The sequence below is a fragment of the Tauraco erythrolophus genome, chromosome 13 (genome assembly GCF_009769465.1).
Source record: "Tauraco erythrolophus isolate bTauEry1 chromosome 13, bTauEry1.pri, whole genome shotgun sequence".
NCBI classification, from domain to species: domain Eukaryota; kingdom Metazoa; phylum Chordata; class Aves; order Musophagiformes; family Musophagidae; genus Tauraco; species Tauraco erythrolophus.
In genome coordinates this window covers 11,699,408-11,721,873 of record NC_141477.1, presented here as the reverse complement: position 1 = coordinate 11,721,873, position 22,466 = coordinate 11,699,408, and the positions used below count along the sequence as shown (strand labels likewise).

Here is a 22,466-nt window from a genome sequence, read left to right as displayed (position 1 = left end):
GCCTGCTGTTATCTGTCTTCATTTAACTGTTACCCAAAGGTCTGGGTTTTAAAGCCAGAATGTCTGCTCTAAAGTGAGGCATATGCTATTCCTATGCAGGACAGCAATGGATGAGGCAGGCTAAGAAAAGCAGACAAAAAGATCGTTAGCTCACAGTGCTGATCTGCTTTCTGCAGTTATTCTATTGCACTGAACGTGTCGCTGGCTAAAGCCCTGGGTTGCAAATAAATCTGTTTCGGCCGTGAGTCGTAAACCATTAGAGGGTTGTGCCCAAAGTAGTGTCCCAACTGCTCTGGGGACCTGTGCTGAAATCCATGCTGCCCCTGGAAGCCTGCTGGAGCCCTGCGGATTGCAGAGCAGGTGGGGGTGTCCCTCTGGCGCTGTTGCCCCACGATGCCTGGTGCTGTGTTGCGAAATGCTGGTGCTGGGGCAGCTCAGGTGACAGCAGGGATGTGGGTCAGCCAGCCGGAGTCAGTGGGGTGGCAGTGGCCCATTGCAGCTGCCTGCTGGGTTACTGTGGAAACGGCAGATGTTCAGTGACGGTTAAGGGATTTGTGCAGAAAGGCCATTTTGAATTTCTAAGCGCCAAGTTTATTGATGTTATGTAGTTGATCCTAAGGGTTAAAAAAAAGGGGTCAGGTCACAGAGTAGCCATCAGCCAGGAGGTCTGCACACCTCGACCAAGCCAGCACCACCCAAATGTCCTTATCCACTGCATGCCTGCAACCACAGCCCAGATGTACCTGCTGGGAAGGAGCTGGGCAAGATTTTCAGGTAGCAAGCAGGCTTGAGGATATCATAAACCATTTGCATGTAGTCCAGGAAGGCAAGAAATGGTGTTTGTCTTGTAAATTATTCACTGGGTAGTTAATTGGTTTGTTTTGGAGCTTTTCCATCCTGGGCTTCAGTTTCTGTTTAAAACAGCCCATTTGGGGTACAAACCCAAAGCTGGTGCCTCTGCTTTGCTTCCTTTAGCTGTTTTCTACTGCAAGGTTGGCAAGGAGTGGGGGCAAATGCTGGCAGGACCCCTTATAGAGAAGCTGTGCAACCTCAGCACAGAGGAACAAAAGCCCCAGGCCTCTGCTGTTGGGTCCAAGAAGGATTTTTATTCCCTGCAATGTCCAAGGGAGCTGCTGGGAGGAGAGGAGCAGGTTTTGCCTCAGCAGCCACTGAGAGAGCAGGGCAGCTTTGCCTGGAAATGCTGAGAAAGTTCACAGCACGTGGCTGGGGGCAGGACAGTGCTTCCCTAGCTGTGCTTCAGCAACGCAGGTGTTTTGCAGGATCGTGTGGTCGTTCCCACCTGGTAAAGTCCCCTCTCTGCTGGGGCCGTCACTTCTCTGCTCTTCCTCCTGGGCTCTGGACTTGCCAGAGTTTCACCATTGATTCTGGAGCTCACGGATTCTCTGGGGACAAGGTGGTGGCACATGGTGTCTCCTGAGATCTTTGTGCATTAAATGCAGCTCTTTTCAGTGGTCTGGGGGTCCCATAGGCCTGCATCTCCCAGGGGCTTCCCCCTCCAGCTGCCCAGCAGTGCTGAGACCTGCATTAGAGAGTGGCCAATGCTTCTGAGCCAGCTTAGATTTGGGCTTCCAGGCATGTATCACCCCTCCTCCACAGTGCAGGACTGCAAAGTTCTCTTCTACCTCCCAGCATCCTGGGAAGGGCAGTGTCGGCATCTCCTGCCTGGCATCTGGGCAAGCCCAGCAGCACTGATAGGGCACAGAGGAGGCAGAGGGGCTGCTGCTCACCACGTTCACCAAGCTCCCCAGTGCAGGAGGCATGGGGAGAGCTGCTCAGCTCCGTGAGGACATGGGAGCCAGCTCCTGACATCCAGCCAAGTGGCTCCACTGGGTTGTACCTCTGGCTGTGCAGCTCCGCAGCTCCTGCGGAAGCAAAGGTTTTGTTCTTACTGAAATGCCTTTTCAAGTGGAGCATTTCTCCTTTCTGATTTACACAGCTACACGCTGCTGCGCTTTTTATTATTAACAGTCTTGACATTGGCAAAAAAGCTGCCGAAGCCCTCTGAATGGGAATGAAAGAGGAACGCTCGGGGGGGCAGCTGGATCGCCTGAGCCCGGACAAGTGTCTGCAGTTTAACAGAGGAGCTGTGCCTCGTCCCCATGCCAGGCTGCGGGGCAGGAGTCCACGGTGGCTGGCCACTTGCCAAGCACAATTCCATCAAAGACGTCAGGGTAATTGACTTCGTGTCTCCCAGCAGGGGCTGCAGTCAGCCGACACTTTAGCCGAGATCAAGACTCGACAGAGGAAAACAAAGGAAAAATTAATTCAGAAAGCTCCTTGACTGCTGCTGTGCCTGGAATCTGGCTGTTGATGTCGGTGACCCAGGGGTCCCAGCGCACCATGGAAATAAAAAGCCCGCGTACATAGCTGGGGTGCCGCCTTCTCCTCTCCCTGTGGAAGGAGCCAAGTCCTGCCCATGGGCTGCCCCTCCCTCTCCCTGGTGATGGGATGCTGACCCCTCTGCCTCCAAGCCTTCCCTGCTGGAGCCGTGGCAGCAGGTGCCAGCGAGGCCACAGCCAGCCCCGAGCCCAGCGGTGCTTCCCCTAGCTGAGCGTGACAGGGATCCGCTGCGGGTGCCGAGGCCGGTGCTGTATGTGCATTTGCCAAATTATAGTCCAGAAACGATGGGGAGCCCCATCAAACTGATGAGGGCAGGCAAGGCTGGCATTGCTCCCACTTGTGCAAGGAATGACTGAAGCCCTTCAGGTTTATCCTACACAAAAAGCAAGGCTTTGGAGTGATGATGGAACTCTGGTTCCCTGAGCTAAATTCATCTTTATTTGCATTAAGCCATTCTGAAACACTGTCATCTCATGGGAGAGAGAGGGAGGGATTGAGATTTCCTTTGGCACAGCACCCGGGGTGGGAGGCGCGGATGTGGTTTCCCCCCTCGCAGAGCCTTTCTAGTGGAATGTAAAACAAAGCACATACCAGTGTGTGGTGCCAGCCCCGGTGCCGCCCACAGTGCTGCGGGTGGGCACCCAGGTCGGGAGTCAGCCAGAAACACAGAAGCCAGCCAGAAACAAGAGTCAGACAACATGTGGAGAGGATGAGTTTCCAAGCCTGCAAAGCCAGATTTGATTTGTTTATTTAAAAAAGCAACAAACAGAATGAAAAAAAAAAAAAAACACAAAAAACCCAAACAAGCAGACCTCAGGCATCCAGTGCTGTGGGCATGAGTGCAGCCCAGTGGTGCTGCAACCCTGGGAGTCCTGATGAGAACTTGCTTCAACAAATAGGAAATGTGGAGGATGCCAAAAGTGCTGGCAGGCTCTGGTTATGGTTATTAGAAATCCCACAAGGGAAGAGCACGAGCACTTTGAGGACCCGGAGGGGAGATGAAAGCTGACCAGTGTGGTAGCTGCAGCGTGATGGGAAGGTGTAGGCTGGACTTGCACCTTCCCTGGGACCCAGCACCACCATCGAAGCGGGGGGAAGGAGACATCTACAAGTTCACAGTCTACAGAGGTACCTCTCCATCTGCTGTGATGTTTTGTGGGACCATGCAGGGAACAAGGAGGGCGTTCACCCGGCAGAGGTGGCGGCTGCTCACACCCTAAGGAAGTAGATGCTGCTGCAGAAACCTGAAGGTCTACTGCTAACAAAGGCAGGAGGTCTATTGATCAACACGTGGGAAATAATGGTCCTGATCACAAGCAGCCTGGTATTGATAGAGCTGAGTTAATAATGCTTAAAGGGAGGGAAGGAAAGGTCAATGTACAAGTGGAAAATTGACTGCTGTCTTGTGAGGCCCAGATGCCTATATTATTAAATATAAACTTTGTGGTGCACCTCAAGTAAAACAGGGAACATAAATTATGCAAATTCATTTTCCATCATTCTACTGCACTACATTAAAGGAAGCAGGGTAAGACAAAAAGCACATCATAAACGAAGGGTTAAAAGGAAATGCACGTAAGCTTAAAGGTTATAGCATGCATAGATCAGGTCATACACTGATTTAAATATAGGACTGTTAAGAACCTCTAGCATAACCCTGGCCATAAAATTTCCTCCAGACGTTCTTCTATGAAACCTTCACCTTTGTCTGAACAAGAGAATATCCTCCAGAAGGACATTGAGGTTTGATTTAACCAAGGGGCATAATAGAAAAAGCACTATATCCTTAATAAGCTAATGGAAAACTCATCTCTTATATCCAGTATAAATGTATTTTGTTTTACTTTTCAGAGAGACTAGTTGCCAAGCAGGAAACTTTGAGTGAAAAATATGTCCTTTTCTCATTAGGACTAGAAAATCTAGAAAACCAGTATGAGTGAAAGATCAAAACATCAATAATTTCAGACTTGTGTTATGCATGTAGATGTAGAAAGAGCATTCTCTTTAAAATTTGCTTCTTTTCTTCTTGGCATATTACAGGTCAGAGGTGAACCCTTACCTGTCCGTCCCACTAGGAATCTGATGTTTGGCATTTTTAGAGCAGTAGGATTATCCCAGGAAGTTTGCTTCTGTGTAAAACCAGCTTTCATCCTAAAGATGCTGCTGCCCTGACAAAAAATCAGACAGGCATTTCTGCTCTGGCATACCTCAGGGGCCACTGAGGTATGAGCCCCCATTGCTGTTGCAGCAAGAATGTGCTGGTGAGGAAGATGAAGAGGATGGACTGGTTGGCATGAGACATGCCATCAGTGTGTGGCGGGAGGATACCAGGGGAGTTATCCTAGTTAATAAGTTGATCCTCATTGGTGATTAACACCATTTCCCGATTAACAGCTGGGAAAGAGGTACTGCCTTTTGTGGCCGCTTCCAAAAATTCAGTGCCAAGAGGGCAAGGAGCAGGTCTTAGAGGAACAACACCAGTTTTTCTCCTTCTGCATCCTTCCCTGCCTTTTTGCTGCTCGCAGAATTCTCTCTGCTCTACCACACTGCTGGGTTTAGAAAACTTAACGAAGATTCATGCTTTTTCCGGTTGCTGCCTTTTTGTCAGGTCTGGTTGAGATTGAGCAGTAAGTTAAAAAAATCACAGGGGTAGGCAGGGATGCTGCATGAGCCCCAACCCCTTGGTGACCAGGCCAATACTGAGCACAGGCGTGAGTCCTCACTGCTCATTGCAGGATGTTTCCGAAGGATAGGAGGTCAATCCCGTTTGCTGCAAGACATGGGTATCACAAGGAAGCCTAAAGCACAGACTACCATTCTACCATCTAAAACCCATAGCAATATTAATTGGAAATTTTTCATGCAACTATTCAGAAAGTAAACATTTGTTCAGCTCGTCTGTGCCTGGCTGTCTCCATGAGATCTCGTTTGCCTTGCCTGCGTGGAACAGGGTGACCAAGATCGCCAACGTCTAAAAATAACGTCTCCATTAGCTGCCATCCCTGACACCTCCTCTTTGTAGCCCGGTATCCCAAGGAAACAAGGCTGGTGCAATTGTGTTGCCTCTTTGCCTCTTGACCCCACAAGTTGCTTTCAGATCTGTTGGCTGCTTTCAGGGACGTGTGGCAGCAGGGTGGAAGTCTTGAAGGCAGCTGAGCTGCTGCACTCTCAGCAAAATTATCTGGGTGGGTGGAAGGGAGAAATCCAGTCTTGTAATGCCACATGGGAAAGGGTTGCAGCCAGACCTCTGTTAGTGAGCAGCAGAGAAGCCACTGAGGCCAGGGGAGATGCACAGCCTGACTGCAGCAGCTTTGCTCACATTTGATAACTTTTTGAGCAGCCGATATGCATCGGCAGGACACAGAGGCCCTGCAGCGGGGGCTCCCAGCCCCTGGGGAGCTCACTGGAGCACTGCCAGCAGTGCAGGTGGATGGCTTCAAGCTGCCCCTGAAGTGATTTAATCCCTAATAACAATATTTGAACACTTGAGAATTAGAGAAGAACTCTCACACCGCTTGCTTGCCAGGATGCGAGAGTAATAATTTCGAAGACCCCTCGATAAGCTATAATGCTAATCAGTATTAAGATTCCTCTTTTTCAGAGCAGAGTGGTACAGTTAACCCCAGCATGCCACACACTGATTGCTGAAAGTGGGTCTGGAGGCTGGGCTTGCTTGGAAACCTGGCAGGGAGCTTGCAGCATCTCAGTGCGTTGTGTGTGTTTTACTTGTAAGCAAGAAACACCACTCAGAGTGCTCGTGTCTCAGTCCTGTCTCCCTTCAAGAGCACTGATCCAGAGGCTGCTTCTTGCCAGCACAAACCTACAATCCCATCTCTGGATGAGTGGGAGCATCCTGAAGCAGAGCAAAGATGGCAATAGGGCTGGGTCTCAGAGGTACTGGTACCCAACTGGGGTACTGGGACTGCACTGCGGGCTGAATGGCAAGCACTGGTAGGGAGGCACTGAAGGTCCGTGACTCTGTGCCACTCAGCCTTGGTGTCCCCGAGAGCTAGCTGTGAATCTCTAGCGTGTGACTCGCACATGGTAGAAACTATCCCCCTAGTTTTCCTTTTCAAAGTGAATTCTTAACCTGCCTTGGCCTCTTAATTTAATCTCCCAGTAGTGGATACTACTCATCAGCCACTGCCTCCCTCCCCTTGGTGTTTGCTTCCTTTCTTGTTGCTAGCACTCAAACCCATACTGCTGCATAACAGAAGGGGGGAAATGTGCAAATGTCTCTTTCTTCAACAGATGGCTTGAAAAACTCAAGAAGGCTTAGCCCTATGTAGAAGGCACTTGTTTTAAGGATGCTTCATATGGCAGAACTGGAACGCATGGTTTCCTTTCATTACTTATGTCAAGACTGGAGCTGGGCTAAGAGGTGTCACCCCGCTCACCGCTGCATGCCTGCTTCCTTTGAGCTATGTGGAGAATCTCTTCTTTCTCTCTATCTTGATGCTTTCCCTTTGATCTATATCATCTCAGGTTCATTTTCCATGATGCAGAAAGAGCCTCATCAAGCAGTCAGGGGCAGAGCCTCTCATCAGAATACGCTCGCATGTCAGGTTATTTCTCTTCTGTATCGGTTTATTTCTTTTCCTTTCTCTTCCTGCACATCAGCCAAGGAGGGAACTTCTCCCTGGCTCTAGGAGGAATCAGCACCTGCCAGGGCTGGCATGGCTTGGCTTTGCCTGGGGCTGATGGGTTCGACTCAGGTTTATTGTGTTGTAAGGTCCAGAGCGTGATGTGCTGTAAGGCCAGGTCTTCCTTTGCCAGAGTTGGCTTGGTGGCTTAAAAAAGCAAGAGTTGAGCAGAGCACAGAACTGGCCAGTGGGTACTAGGAACCTCCTGTGGTTATAAAACAAGAAAACCAAAATAGCTTTAATGCTTTTCATGTGTAGGCTGAAGAGGTTTTTAAAACAGGTTTGGTTTGCCCTGGATGTGGTAAACGAGTTCTTCTGAGTCCTGGAGGACTGTCAGTGTGCAAGAGACCAAGCATGGCAGGACAGGCAGCCTGAGCCACAGCAGTAGCTAAATGTCTCCCAGTTGCCTCAGATAAGCCCTGTAAAGGTGCTTTAAGTGGAGGTGCTTTGTGAAAGGTGTAGATGAGGGCTAGAGCTGCCATGCAATAACGTTATTGAAGGTACTGACAAGTTTTTTTCCATCTCATGGATCTGCCTTGAGCAGTGCTGGGGGCTCAGACTGAGCACAGACTGCTCGACCGAGCGGTGCTGGTGCAGGCTGCTCTACTGAGCCAGATCCCAGCAGTGCATGGGACCTCACTGGGCGGGTAAGAGTGGATCCTACCCCCGACAGCTTCCCCAGGCTAGCTAACCTTCTCCTTGGGACAAGCCAGGAGCCAGGGGGTCACAATGTCTGCTGTAGGATTGTGCAGTGATATGTGCACAGGATATGTGGCACACAGATCATGTCTGATTTTTTCTTCTCTTTAAAGCAAAGACTTTTTTTAGCATGCAAATAAATGCTCTCCTAAAAGGGAAGACACCATCTGCTCCTAAGCACAAACTTAGTTTTCCGAAGGGCTAGATTTAAATAAGATCAGAGGCTCAAAGTGGTTGCTGGGGGAGCTTGTAATGAGTTTTTGCCCCTTCTGCATCTTACTGGAAGCAGATGTCTTAGTTTATGGGAGGGTGATGTGGTGCCTGCAATGAAAGAGGGATTCTGGCAGCTGGAGACTTCACAAACTCCCTGAGCTCCCCAGGGCCTGATCCAGGGTCTGATGGTTAAACTGGTGCTTGCAGGTAGGCTTAGAGCATTGACACGCAGACAAATGCTCAGGAGCCCTGCCATGCACAGCCTGTTCCCTGTGGGGCTCCACTTCCTTCATCATCCTTAGGGAAATCAGCAAGTGGGAACTACAGCTGCAGCAAGGTGCTTTCTTGTGCACAGCCGTTTTTTGGGTGATCCGGAGCAAGGATGTGCACCTGGCTGGTTTTTCCTGTGTGGGTGCTAAAAGTGCCAGCCACCTCACCAGTTACATGAGAACAGGGCCCCAGTGCAACGCGTTTGGAGCACTGGTCCTGGGTCAGCTGAGGTGCGTGGCCCTCACGTGCTTTGCTTCTCTTGCCTTCCAGCCGTTGGTGTTGCTGATGGAGTGGCCTGAAGCCACCAACTTCGCCTGTCTGATCGCAGGCTACTGCCGTCTCCTGGTGGACTCCAAGAAGATGATATTGTCCAGGGCCCCCAGCCAGCCACTCCCACCTCAGATTATCAAGGCAGGTACGTTTCAGCCTCTGCTTTCTGTGTGAGCCCCTTCCCCAGTGTCCCCCTCCTCCTCCTCTCTCCACCCAGGGTTCTGTAGCATTAGAAAGGTGAAAGGTTTCTCTGGCATCTCCCCCCTGCTCCCATTCCCCCTGCAGAACCAGCAGACCCTCTTTTAACCAGAAAACAAGGAGAAGGGAGACAAGTCCTCATTTTGGATAAGCTCTGACTTGTGGTGTCAGCTTGGGCCCTAAACATTCGCTGCAGGTGTCATTCTGGCAGCTCCTAGAGCAGATCCAGGAGGTGCTGTTTGAAGAGACCTGTAATGCTGCCACCTAAATGCTGGGTCATCACAGAGCAGCCCGTGCATTGCAACAGGGCTGTAGCACATGATCCTTGGCCGGCATCTGGAGACCAACGTGGGTGCATGCACTCCGCTAGGGACTGTGCTCCTGCTGCCTTTGGACGCTGCTGCCTTCATCGGTGGAGATCTGGGCAGCTCTGCAAGCACGGCTGCTCTGCTGATTTCCTAAATCAGGAAGGAAACTTTGGTGTCCCAGCTTTTCAGGTGCCCAGCCTGATGCATGGAGCAGAGGGCTGTCTAGGCACAGTGGAAGAAGTGGGAGACCAGAACAGCTAAAGACAGGTTCTGTGACCCCAGGCACTGATGCTCTTGAGGATGCATTGTAGGTGTGAGTCACGCTCAAAATGATGGATGATTCTCAAGAGTGATTTCAGACAAGAGCCAACCATGAGCTGCATGCTGTTGTTCCATGCAAGTGTTCACATCAAATATGTTTTGTATAGGGAATTATAAAATACAGGATCAGTGGCTGGAGATGGGCAAAATACCAACCCAGCTAGCTCTGAAAGGTTGCCCCCAGACCTCCCAACTGACACTGCAGCTCCAAGAGCTGTGACAAGTCTTCAGCTTAGCTGGCAGAGTGTCAAAACTGCCTCCTCAAGATGGGACTAGCATGGGGAGGTGGGAGGAGTGCCAAGAGCTAGCAGGATCCTTGGGAAGGGGCTTAGTGCCTCTGAGGTAGTCACCCAGCCACGGACTTAGCACATGTGGGAGGACACGCTCACAAGAGGCATAAGGAAAGCATCTGCGTCAACCTCAGTGAATCCAGGGAAAGACCTAGCAGGTGATGTTGGTGTAAGTATAACACGCACGTGATTTCCTTTTGTTTCTTCATCTGCACCTCTTATTGACAGCTGTCACTGTGGTCTCTGCTCTGGGTGCCCTACAGAAACACATTTAGTCACAACTTGCTATGGGTGGAGGATGTTTCCAGCTCAACTGGCTATCATCAGAGTGGTCCTTCCTTGGGTCACGTCACACTGAAATGGGCCACAGGGACACAAGGGGCACATGGCTGTGCTGGGAAGGTCACAGTGTGGGTAGGACAGTGATGGAGTAATGGATCCATGGTCTTCATACCAAAGAGCTAGCCCTTCTCTGGATGGCCTGGTCTATCCTCAGGGGTGCAATGAAAACCTCTCTGACCAGTGGAGTGGAACAGTTTCCCTGTAGACCCAGTGCACTCATCCCAGCCACTCAGGCATCCTTCAGAAGGAGTGAATTTAGTGTGTGTTGAGAAAACGAAGTCTGCATATAGTTCTGGTCTCGCTACAGCTGCAGGCTGAGCTGTTAGGAGCTAGGCGGAGCATAGGGAGCAGGGACTGCTGGTAATTAGCACATCTCTAGAGGAATTATAAGAAAACCTCACTGGGATGAATCAATTTAGCCCAGGCTTTGACTTTCCAGGCTGCAGGCAGGCTGTGCCAGAATCTTAAATGTAAAATCAAGCCCTGGTCCGTGCTTTTTGCCTAGAGGAGGAGCACATCCCTCTTCCCTGAGGCCCATTAAAGTCTCTTGCTGAACTTCAGACATTTTTAGAAATGCACAGTCTGTCTGGATGCTGTCAGTTAGATCCATCTCTCCGCATTTCCCTGCAGAGCCATATGCCAGATCTTTGCCCTCCGCAGGAAGGGTTGTGCCGTGCTGGAGCTGCCTAGGCACTTCACCTCCCTGCCCCTTCCTCTTCCCGCTCCCACCAGCAACCATCGTCAGCAGAGCAGCTCTGTGCCCTTGGTTGCTCTCAGCTCTTCATCAGGACCTTTTTCCCCAGAGCATCCGGCAGCTGGATTATAGATTTTAGGGTTTTGGTCCCATTCAGCAAACAGGCCCTAGCTGGGCATAGGCAGCCAGCGAGGCAGGCTGCTGGCATGACCCAGCAGAGGTGTCTGGCTTTGGGAAAGCCTTTGGTTTGGCCCAGGCCACCCCACCACAGCCCAGCGCGGAACACACATCCCCAGCTTGCAGCAGCCTTGTGTTCACTCACACAGCTGTCATATCTGAGTACTGGTATGTCCATAAGTGAGAGAGATATTGTTTTGACTGGGATTTTAGCATTGCAGGTGATGAACAGTATAATACAAATGTGTGTTTGGGGAGACGAATTGTCCAATTTGTTGAGCTAATGAATTTAATTGGGATTTATTTTATTTAATTTAGACTTGGTAAAATGGAGCCTGCATCCCCTGGCAACTATTGTCCACACAGCTGCACAGTTCAACCTGTAATGCAGACAGATGCCCCTCCTGAGGGCTGGACCACTGGCCAGAAGTTCAAGCAATATTTCAGACCCTTGCCTCACACAAGGGAGCAAGGGGAAGCTGTTGCAAGCTCAGCAGGAGCAGAGGGATTTTTCGGAACTAGCCTGATCTGATAGCTGCCAGACAGACAGAGGCAATGCATGGATCATGGGCAGCGAGGGACAAGGGACTGAGAGGTGTCTCACTTAGTCAGCCCAGCTACATTGGATGTCTCCCTGAAAGGCAATATTGCACCACGTTTAGCAGTCTCCTGAGGAAACTGCTTGTGCAAAATGGTTATGCAAAAATGGTGACAACAATTCCTTCTTGCCGTGTAACATGTGAACTGGCAGACTGAGGCTAAAGGTCCTTGTTCACACATGCAGCCAGGCTGCTCCCTGTTCCCTCTGAATATAGCTGGTGGCTCGGTAATGCGGCACCCGCATCCCCATGTCTCAGTGCCCACTGTGCTGGCCAGCCCTCCTCTGATTCTGCCCAGGTGTGCCTCCCAGAAAGCTACTGGAATCTTGCCACCGCTCCCTGCTGCTGTAACGCAGCACAGAAACAAGACATTTTCGCAGGTAGCCAGCATGGATGGAGTCCAGACCAGAGCAGTAAGAAAGCGAAGACATTTAGGAAACAGACCTGTCGGGAAAGGTTAAAGGCATTTGCTGTGGTTAGTCTAGAAGAGAGACGTGTGGGGAGATGGAGCGGGAGGAACAGGACAATATTTCTCATGTCTAAAAGTTGTTAGTAAAAGGGCACCGATCAGTTGTGCTGCTGGTCCATGGTGTCATTGATCTAATTCCTCACAAAAAAAAACAGCTTTAGGTTCAATACTTTCTTATCAGAAATGTCATTAATACTTAACTTTATAAAATTTATATGATTAAACTCTATAGCACATAATCATTTTGGAGACAATGGAGCAAACCACATGAGGACGTGGCCTGCTCCATCGGTGTGTCACAGGGCTTTTGCTGGCTGGAGCTCAACTGTGCCTAAGTCCTGTCCAGTTACCCTCTAGGCTCTTCTGGCCTCCATCATCGCTGTACCCCAGCCACACCTAAGGGCCTCACTAAACACTTTCAACAGCTCTTTGTTAATGGCAATCCAGATTTTATTGATTTAGGAAAAAAAGGCACGTCAGCTTCTTTGATACCACGTGGGCTTTTTTTGAACTGGCCACCTTCCACGTCCACATGTAAATCTCTGTCCCTCTCCCTTCTGCCTCTTCCAAGTGTTCCCTTCTCTCCTTATTGCAGGGAGGGCTTGGTGTCTCAGAGCCAGAAGGTCCCTGGTATTCAGTGTCAGCAGTCCCCTCCTGCTCTTGGTGGCAACACACATGCTATCCCTCAGAGCTTAACCATTTCCTCTAGAGAGACCCACGCACTCGGGTGGGGAGGCCAGGGCAAGTGTGGTGCATACAAAGCTGCCTATGGGAATGTGCTCCACTCCTTCACACCTGTTTATGAAAGTTGCTTTAGTTACAGTTTTCCTGCATCAGAGGTGGGGTACAAACAAGCTGATCACCCGAAATCCCTTCCAGCCCATGATCTGTTTGAGGACTTAATCAATAGGACCCCTTGGGAAACTGCCCTCAGGGACAAGGGAACAGAATAGAGCTGGCAGGTCTTTGAGGATGCTTTCCATAGAGCACAAGAGCTCTCGATCCCCAGGTGTAAGAAATCAGGAAAGGAAGGCAAGAGACTGGCATGGATGAGCTGAGACCTGCTGGTCAATCTAAAAGGTAAGAAGGAAATGCACAGGCAGTGGAAGCAGGGACGAGTATCCTGGAAGGAGTGTAGAGACACTGCCCAATTGTGTAGGGATGGGGTCAGGAAGGCCAAGGCATGGGTGGAGCTGAACTTGACAAGGGACGCGAAGAATAATAATAAGGGCTGCTATAGGTATGTCAGCCTGAAACGGATGGTCAAAAAAAATGTACCCACCCTGATGAACACAACTGGCAAACTGGTAAAAATAAACGAGGAAAAGGCTGAAATAATACTCAAAAACTTTTTTGCTCAGTTTTCTGAACATACATAAGTCTATGGGACCTGATGAGATGCACCCCAGAGTTCTGAGGGAATTGACTGATGTAGTTACAAAGTCACTCTCCATGATATTTGAAAGGTCATAGCAGTCAGGTCAAGTCCTCAGTCGCTGGAAAAAGGGAAACATTGCACCCATTTTAAAAAAGGATAGAAAGGAGGCCCCTGGGAACTACCAACCTGTCAGCCTGCCTCATCTCTGTGCCTGGGAAGGTCATGGAACAGATCCCCCTAGAAACTATGCTAAGCTATATGGAGGACAGGGAAATGATTCGAGCCAGCCAGTATGGCTTCAACTGAGCAACCTAGTGGCCTTCTATGATGGAGTGACTACAACAGTGGGCAAGGGGAGAGCTACTGAGGTAATCTATCTGGACTTCTGTAAGGCCTTTGACATGGTCCTCCACAACATCCTTCTCTCTAAATTGGAGAGAGATGGATTTGATGAATGGACTGTTCAGTGAATAAGGAATTGGCTGGATGGTCACATCCAGAGAGTAGTGACCAACAGCTCAATGTCCAGATGGAGATCAGTGACGAGCGGTGTCCCTCAGGGGTCCGTACTGGGACCAGTACTGTTTAACATCTTCATCAATGACATAGACAGTGGGATCAATTGCCCCCTCAGCAAATTTGCAGATGACACCAAGCTGAATGGTGCGGTTGACACACCTGAGGGATGGGATGCTATCCAGAGGGACCTGGACAAGCTCAAGAAATGAGTCCATGTGAACCTCATAAGGTTCCACAAGGCCAAGTGCAAGGTCCTGTACCTGGGTCAGGGCAACCACCAATATCAATAGAGGCTGGCGGATGGAGGGATTGAGAGTAGCCCTGCAGAGAGGGACTTGGGGGTACTGATGGACGAAAAGCTGGAAACAAGCTAGCACTCGCAGCCCAGAAAGCCAACTGTATCCCGGGCTACATCAAAAGAAGCGTGGCCAGCAGGTCGAGGGAAGTGATTCTGCCTCCCTACTCCACTCTGGTGAGACCCCACCTGGAGTACTGCGTCCAGCTCTGTAGTCTTCACTACAAGACATGGATCTGTTGGAGTGGGTCCAGAGGAGGGCCATGAAAATGACCAGAGGGCTGGAACACCTCTCCGAGGAGGACAAGCTGAGAGAGTTGGGGTTATTCAGCCTGGAGAAGAGAAGGCTCCAGGGAGACCTTACTATAGCCTTTCAAAACTTAAAGGGGGCTTATAAGAAGATAAGGACAAACATTTTAGTGTAGTGACACTACACATGAGTAGTTTCCACTACTACTCCTGTAGTGATAGGACAAGGAGTAATGGTTTTAAACTGAAAGAGGGTTGATTTAATCTAGATGTAAGGAAGAAATTTTTCACTCTGAGGATGGTGAAACACTGGAACACATTGCCCAGAGAGGTGGTAGATGCCCCATCCCTGGAAACATTTAAGGTTAGGTTGGACAGGGCTCTGAGCAACCTGATCTAGTTGAAGATGTCCCTGGTCATTGGAGGAGCGTTGGACTAGATGACCTTTAACTGTGCCTTCCAACCCAAACCATTCTATGATACTGTGATCTGCACGTGCAGGACGTTTCTTCGTGCACTCATTACTGGCAGATAGGCCCAGCGGGTTGCTGAAGGTAGTTTTTCAAAGACTAGCCAGGTGGCCTGGCGGTGCCTCAGGGGACACGCATGTCCCACTGCAGTCTGGCATGCCGAGGGCTGGAGGGCAGAGAGCACATGGATGCTTCTCCAGGGTGAGCAGGAGCTTCCCCATGCTGTTTTCCCTTCTCCTGGGTGCTGCTGCTAATGTGCCTGTTGTGATTTTGGTTTAGATTACATCAACGCACACAACCTCCACCGGCCTGCTGTGGCAGGGCACACAGGAAAGAAAGAGAGCGGGCTGGTGGGTGGCTCTGCTGCCAGCACCGGAGCAGCTGGGGCTCCAGCCGCCCGGGCTTCCGATTCGGAGCTCATCAGCTTTTGCTACCTGCACATGCGAGAGCAGAGGAAGGAAAGAGAGAGCAGGATGGATATCAATGAAAACCTGATTTTTTTTGAGGAAACTCGTCCCAGGACCAAATCTGATCCCACTTCCAAAAGCTCTGGCCAAGGCTACAACGGGGCAGCTAATGAGTACAACCTGGATGGGCTTGACCAAGACAGGCACGTGAGCAGGGCCAGGGCACACACCATAGACACCCACCTGCGGAGCAACGCCTCGCACTTCTACTGCGAGTCCTGCCAAGCTACAATCAAGAGCCGTCTGGCCTCATGCAAGGGGGGCAAGCCCAGCAGCACCCGAGACAATATGGTGGACTTGATGTCACTTCCCCCTCCCGGGAGCGATGAGGAAGAAGATGAGACAACGTCCCTGCTCCCTGCCATCGCCGCCCCCCCTCCCGGCTTCCGAGACAACAGCTCAGATGAGGACGATCCCAAGCGCCGGGCAGCTGCCCAGAGCCAGGAGCAGGGCCGACACCTCTGTGGCATCCTCTACGATGAGATCCCTGTCACACTGATAGACAACGTGCAACCACGGACAGTCCGAGACCATGCCCAAGAGCTGGATGATGCCCTGGTGTCTACCCTGCAGGCACTGGAAGCCTTGGCTGCTTCAGAGGATTGTCCGCATCCCCCACCGCAGCAGACAGCAGGTATTTCAGTGGCCATGACTTTCATTTTTCCCTATAGCCTTTCCTTCTCCCATCCTATATGTGATTGTGGAGCAGCTTCTAGTAAAAATGAAGTTGTGGCAATAGGCTCTAGCAGAAGCAGCCAAGCTGCTGCTCAGAAGATTTCTAAGAAGCTGAGGTGGGACTCCCTTCCCTGACAGTGGCTTAAGGAGTCTCTTGGTTATCCCGTATCTGCCATGGTCCACATGCCATGATGCTGGGATAAGACACTAACAAACCAGTACTGTGAGCATGAATTCCTCCCTGCTGTGACCCCTCTCAGCTGGTACCTTTGGCCCTCAGTCTTCACAGGTTCCCACCCAGGTTTTCAAGTGTGTGAGTCCTTCACAGGGCAAACCTGCTGCCAGATCGGTGTCTCTGGGACCAGCCTGCTGGCAGCACAGTCCTTTGTACCTCACCCCACCTTGGTTGCCCTACTCACTGTGGCAGAGTAGCTGTTGCCCAATTTTCCTTCTTGCTCCAGATATGTCCCTCTCACTCTGCTATCGCTAACACGGGAAAGCTTCCCAGGACCTTTTCCTGGGCCAAGAGCTCTTGCTGAATTGAGCTAGCAAGCCAGCTCAGTGCTGACAAGTGATCTCTTTTAAAAGCATTAACTCTTAGTTGCGGGAAGTCACTAAAGTTTCTCTGATGGGATACTGTGTCCTGTGATCCTGGGACCCTCCTGCCGCGTGGAGGTGTGAGTGTTGTTGTGGGGTTTTCTTTGTGTCCCTCCTCAGGTCTTATTGTCCTGGCTGCCATCACTCCTGAGTCATCCTTGGATTCTGGCCATGAAACCAACTCTTCAGAGCTAACTGATGTCTCGGAAATGGTCTCTGCTATGAAGCAGCATCAGAATGCAGCCTACTTCCTTGCTCAACGCATCAACAAAGAAAACCTCCTGGCCAGAAAGGACTTGCCTTTCCGAATCCAGAGCTGTGCTGCCCAGGCTGTTCTCACCTCACCCTACCCCTTCAGCTGCCAGGAGCCGAGCCCTTCATTGAAGCCAGCTTTCTCTCACCAAAGCCCCAACCTTACCAATTGCAAGAGCAAACAGGAGCAGCAGCATGCTGAGCGAAGCTGCACCTTGGCTGTCCAGCCAGTGCTGACCCCTCAGCTTAATGACCAGAACATGGGGGCTCCAGTACCAGGCTCTGAATGCAAAGATGCAGGTCACACAAAAGCTGCCTTTGAGGTATCTCTGCATGCCACAGCAGCCCCAAGCAGGGAGCAGGCACACGATCTACAAGAGAAGATGCCCAAAGAGGTCCAGCTGAGCTCCAAGCTTCTCCTGGATCAAAAAAGTGGTATAACTCCAGCCATCATTTCAGCTGCTCTGCAGCAAGTGGCAAATGCAAAAGGCTCCGCTCCCCAAATGGCAGCAGCCTCAAAAGAAGACAAGAACATGAACAGTACCAGCAGCTGTACATCAGCCAGCAGTAAGCCTTTGAAACTTAAAGGAGGTCCACAAACTGCAGAGACATTATGCAACTGTCAGCAGCAGCAGCAATCTCCGCAGCAGCACTGTGAAGTTTCTCCAAGTCCTAAAGAAGCTCATGGCAGTAAGGCTGAAGCTTTCCACCTCACCTCAGCAGGTGAGGAAACGATGCCCGGTAAGACTTTTGCCTCTAAAAGCTACCAGCAAAAAGCGAGTAGAGACACTCCAGGAAAAGCTGCAAGTGGAGAGCCGGGTCAGAAGGCAGGTGGGGAAGCCACAAGCCTCGTCTTTCTAAAACACACAGTTCCTTCTAACCAAGGACAGAAAATGCAGCAGGAAAGTTCAGCCAGAAGCTTGAAAGCTGAGAGTAGCAATCTGCACTCTCCATCACCTGGTAGCACTTTCAGGAGCACCAGTGAGGAACCTAAAGGGCCAATCCAGCTGGTGCCCAGATCCGAGAGCCTGCAGATCAGTACTGTGCCTTCCAAAAAAGTAGAAAAAGTCCTGGAGGTGGCTCAACAAGAAGCTGATGTCCTAGCTAAACCTAAAGCTCCAAAAGCTCCCTTCAGGTTGAGGAACCTGTTCTCTGCAACATTTCCGACCCGGCTGAAGAAGGAGACGGATGAGCGGCAGGCCCAGCTGCAGAAGGTGAAGCAGTATGAGCTGGAATTCCTTGAAGAACTGCTCAAGCCAAAGAGCAAAGGTGATCTCCCACCACAGGATTATCTGCACCCTCCTGCCCCTGGGCGCTGCAGCTGCCAGCTGAGGAGCAGTCCTGTGCAAAAAGTCCCAGGGATGTCCAGGGAGCAAAGGCGCAGCTGCGACTGCAAGCGGATTTGCAGGGGGGTGAGGCCACCCCCTAACCCGTTTGTGATGCCAGAACTGGACAGGCGAGGGAGGGAAAAAGTTACCAATGACCAGAAGCAGGCAGAAGCCATTAGGTTGACAAGCGTGAGCAGCCCTTCCAAAGGTAAGCGGATACGATCCACAAGTTTAGAGTCCAGAGACTACCGGTCAGATCCAGAGAACAGCATGTCCTGTTTGACAACGTGCACTTCCCAGGGGGAGTGCATGCGTGCTCCACACTACAGGAAGCTCTTGCGTCGCTACAGTGTCAGTGAAATAGATAAGACTGATAGGACATCCTTGTCTTCTGACATCTACCAGAACGCGTACACAACCAAGCAGAAAGGTCCCCAGAAAGAGCTTGAGCCCAGCATCCTTTGTCCTGTTCTGAAAAGCAAAATCCAGGAAGCATCTGGAGTGGCTGAGCCCTCCTATGTCCACATAGCACAGGAGAAAAAGAACCAGAAGGGTTCAGCAGTGTTCTCTGTCCAGGAGGAGATGTATCCAAGTCCTGCTGAGCTGCAGGATGAAGACATGGAGGATGAGAAGTGCTGCTCCATCCGATACTGCTTCTACTACAGGAAATGCGATGTTGCAGATGATGGGAGTGAAAAGGATGAGCTGTCCTATTCCATCCCCATGCAGATACTCCCAGGAATGAAGCTGGACAATCAGATGGTCCCAGTCATGAGCAGGACTCTTCAGGTCCTAGATGCAACAGCTTGTAGCAGTCCCAATGACAGTCAGACCCAGGAAATAGATTTGAGAACCTCCAGTTTTGAGGGGAGCTTGGCAAAGATCAACACCCTACGAGGCCATGCCTACAGCTTTCCCAATGGGTTTCTGCAAGTGCAGCTGGACACCAATGAGCTCTTGACTATCCTGAGGCAGTGTGTGGTGAGCCCTGACATCCGGGACTGCAAACCTTACATCTCCCAGCTGTCTGAGTACAAGCAAGAGCTTGCTGTCAAGTTCAAGGAGTTTCGGGCGTCCTGCCGCCGCGTGGCAGCTGTCGACAAGAGTCCGGCTCACATGCTCTCTGCCATCACGAGCAGCTTCCAGGTGCTAAGCAGCCTCATCGAGACATTTGTGAGGCTGGTGTACGTTGTGCGCTCAGAATCCCAGCGCCAAGAGCTGCTGACAAAGGTGGAGGAAGTGGTGAGAAACTATACCTTCCTCCTGAAGGCTGCGGAAGAGTCCACGTCCAGAACACTGAGCCACCAGCAGACGGTGGAGCAGCTCGCCCGTCAGTCAGCCACAGTTGCCACTGTCATGAGCACGGTCACACGCTCCCTAAAGACATTGATTAATAAGTAAGCCAGCTATGAAAACCAACAAGCCAGTGTGTGCCAGGCCATGTGCTGGTGGTTCTCAAATCACATAGCTCTGGTGAGGATGCGTGTCTACAGGCCCACATCTACCAGGGTTTGCAGTAGCCAAAACGCTCTTCTATCTCTGCAGAATGGATGGTGGTGTTGGTGGGATTTTTGAAGGGTAAATTCATGCCCTGTTGCAAGCTGTGCAGTCAGCTCGTAAAGGGTCCCAAGCAGCTGTTCTGCTTGCTCCCCCATGCTGGCTTGTTGGTGACGGTACTTGGGGGCACACTCATCCCATCTCCACACTAGTTTGATTTCATGCGGTTCTGGGCCTGACTTGTGCAAAGACCTTTGTCACGGTGTATGGTGGGACAGTGAGTTAGCAGGAACTGAGCTGAGATCTCCTGGCTTCACTTGGGCAGTTTGGAGCCAAGCCAGTGTCTTGCCATGTAAACAGCTCTTCTGACTCCAGGGTTTTCCTGGCCCACAAATGCAACAGGATATAGCAGCAGAAGGGATCTCTGGAGTGTGAGTCCCTGCTGCTGTGCGAGGGCCTGGGAAGTTGTCCTAGCATGGGCAGCACGCCATAGTCCTGGGGCAGAACTAGGTCACCCAAGCAGGCTCTCCTCGCACAGCTTAGGCACCAGTACCCTGGTCCTGAGCAGAGACACTGCCTGTGCAAAAGGCGAGGGCTTAATGCGTGCGAGTGAGGAGGAGCTAAGGGACTGCAGGCCTGTCAATCTGGCCACAGTACTGGGGAAGATTATGGAAGAGATCCTTTTAAGTGCCATCACACAGCACGTGCAGGACAACCAGCTGATCAGACCCAGTCAGCATGGGTTTATGAAAGGCAGGTTCTGCCTGACTAACCTGATCTCCTTCTATGACAAGGTGACCCGCTTAGTGGGTGAGGGAGAGGCTGTGAATGTTGTCTACTTAGACTTTAGTAAAGCCTTTGACACTGTTTCCCACAGCATTCTCCTGGAGAAACTGCTCATGGCTTGCACAGTACTGTTCACTGGGTAAAAAGCTGGCTAGATGGCTGGGCTCAAAGAACTGTGGTGAATGGAGGTAAATCCAGTTGGTGGCCGGTCACAAGTGGTGTTCCCCAAGGCTCAGTACTGGGGCCAGTTCTCTTTAATATCTTAACCAATGCTCTGGAGGAGGGGATTGAGTGCACCATCGGTATCTTTACAGATGACATCAAGTTGGGCAGGATTGTTGATCTGCTTGAGGGTAGGAAGGCTCTACCGAGGGATCTGGACAGGGTGGATCAATGAGCCAAGGCCAATTGTATGAGGTTCAGCAAGGCCAAGTGCCAGGTCCTACACTTGGGTCACAACAACCTCATGAAACAATACAGGCTTGGGGAAGAGTGGCTGGAAAGCTGCCTGGTGGAAAACGACCTGGGGGTGTTGGTCAACAGCTGGCTGAATATGAGCCAGCAGTGTGCCCAGGTGGCCAAGAAGGCCGATAGCATCCTAGCTTGTATCAGAAATAGTGTGGCCAGCAGGACTAAGGAAGTGATCGTCTCCTTGTACTCGACACTGGTGAGGCCACACCTTGAATGCTGTGTTCATTTTGGGCCCCTCACTACGAGAGAGACATTGAGGTGCTGGAGTGTGTCCAAAGAAGGGCAGTGAAGCTGGTGAAAGGTCTGGAGCACAAATCTTATGAGGAGCGACTGAGGGAACTGAGGTGGTTTAGTCTGGAGAAAAGGAGGCTCAGGGGAGACCTTATCAATCTCTAAAACTACCTGAAAGGAGGTTCTAGGGAGGTGAATGTCAGTCTCTTCCCAAGTAACAAGAGACAGGACAAGAGGAAATGGCCTCAAGTTGTGCCAGGGGAGGTTTATATTGGATATTAGGAAAAATTTCTTCACCAAAAGGGTTGTCAAGCATTGGAAGAGGCTGCCCAGGAGAGTGGTTGAGTCACCATCCCTGGAGGTGTGTAAGAGACATGTAGACATGGCGCTTAGGGCCATAGTTTAGTGGTGGACTTGGCGGTTAGGTTTATGGTTAGACTGGATCATCGTAAGAGTCTTTTCCAACCTAAATGATTCTTTGATTCTATGATTCTGTGTTCCCCTTCCTCCGCTGGATGGCTGTGTCCACACTGGAGAGCCTGCAAGGAACCCAGATTGATCTTTGACAATTGCAAGCCAGAAGCTGGGCTAGCATCTGAGAAGAGACCTCTTTCACACCATTCTCCAGAGCCTCCAAGGCTCAGCTCAAACCCTCTCCTATTTCCTTTCATCATGCCCATTAGAGAGGAACCCCAGATGAGCTTTGTCCATGAGCCACAGCTTGCCCCCCAAGCCAGGCAGTGCTACTGCCATTGGCCAAAGGAGCTGCCCTCCTTGCCAGGGCATTGGGGTCCTTTTCCTGTTTCCACCAGACTGACTGCCATAAGAAGCATTATTTAGTACTGTGTGGTTGTTATTTAGTTGGAGTTGGGGTTTTTGGATTGGTTTTTTTCACTGCCAGGTGAATGGTAAAATGCTTCCTAATTGTTTCCCTTCGCACCCCAAGGTTCCTCTCCTCCTCCCAGTGTAGCTTCTAGACCTAATCAATCATTCTGCCTTAATTGGTGCTTCACTGCAGTCACCCACCTTCCAAAACAGAGCGAGGAGAAAAATGCAAGGTTACACATTGCATTGCCCTTACCCTGCCACCCACTGCGCTTAACGTGTGCACGGGGAGAGCAGGTCCTGCTGAGGTCCCTGCGCTTCTCCCCATCACACCCACCTCCAGCTGGAAAGGGAGATCATGGCATTGGCCTCTAGAGTGCCAGGAGTGAGACCGGTTGTCAAACCCAGCCAGCTTGCCCCAGTGCTTGGGGATGATCAGGGATCTCCGTATGATCAGTCGCTTCCCATCTCTATTATTTTTTATAAATACGCACATTCAAAATCTCTCGTTCTTCCATAGGAGTTATGGAAATGCACAATGTGCTTTTTAACATGCGCATCCTCTACCGAGT

At 50.9% G+C, this 22,466-nt stretch overlaps 1 protein-coding gene across 2 annotated transcripts in view; it reads left to right on the top strand.

Moving 5' to 3' along the window:
• The window catches only part of FRMPD3 (FERM and PDZ domain containing 3), a 36,031-nt gene extending 16,546 nt beyond the window's left edge, over positions 1 to 19,485 (top strand). For both annotated transcript variants that reach the window (XM_086619588.1, XM_086619587.1), the window contains 3 exons: positions 8,457 to 8,601; positions 15,045 to 15,866; positions 16,625 to 19,485. In XM_086619588.1, the coding sequence (XP_086475714.1) occupies positions 8,457 to 8,601; positions 15,045 to 15,866; positions 16,625 to 19,485 (3,828 nt within the window). The remainder of the gene's footprint in view (positions 1 to 8,456; positions 8,602 to 15,044; positions 15,867 to 16,624) is intronic.
• The last annotated feature ends 2,981 nt before the right edge of the window (positions 19,486 to 22,466 follow it).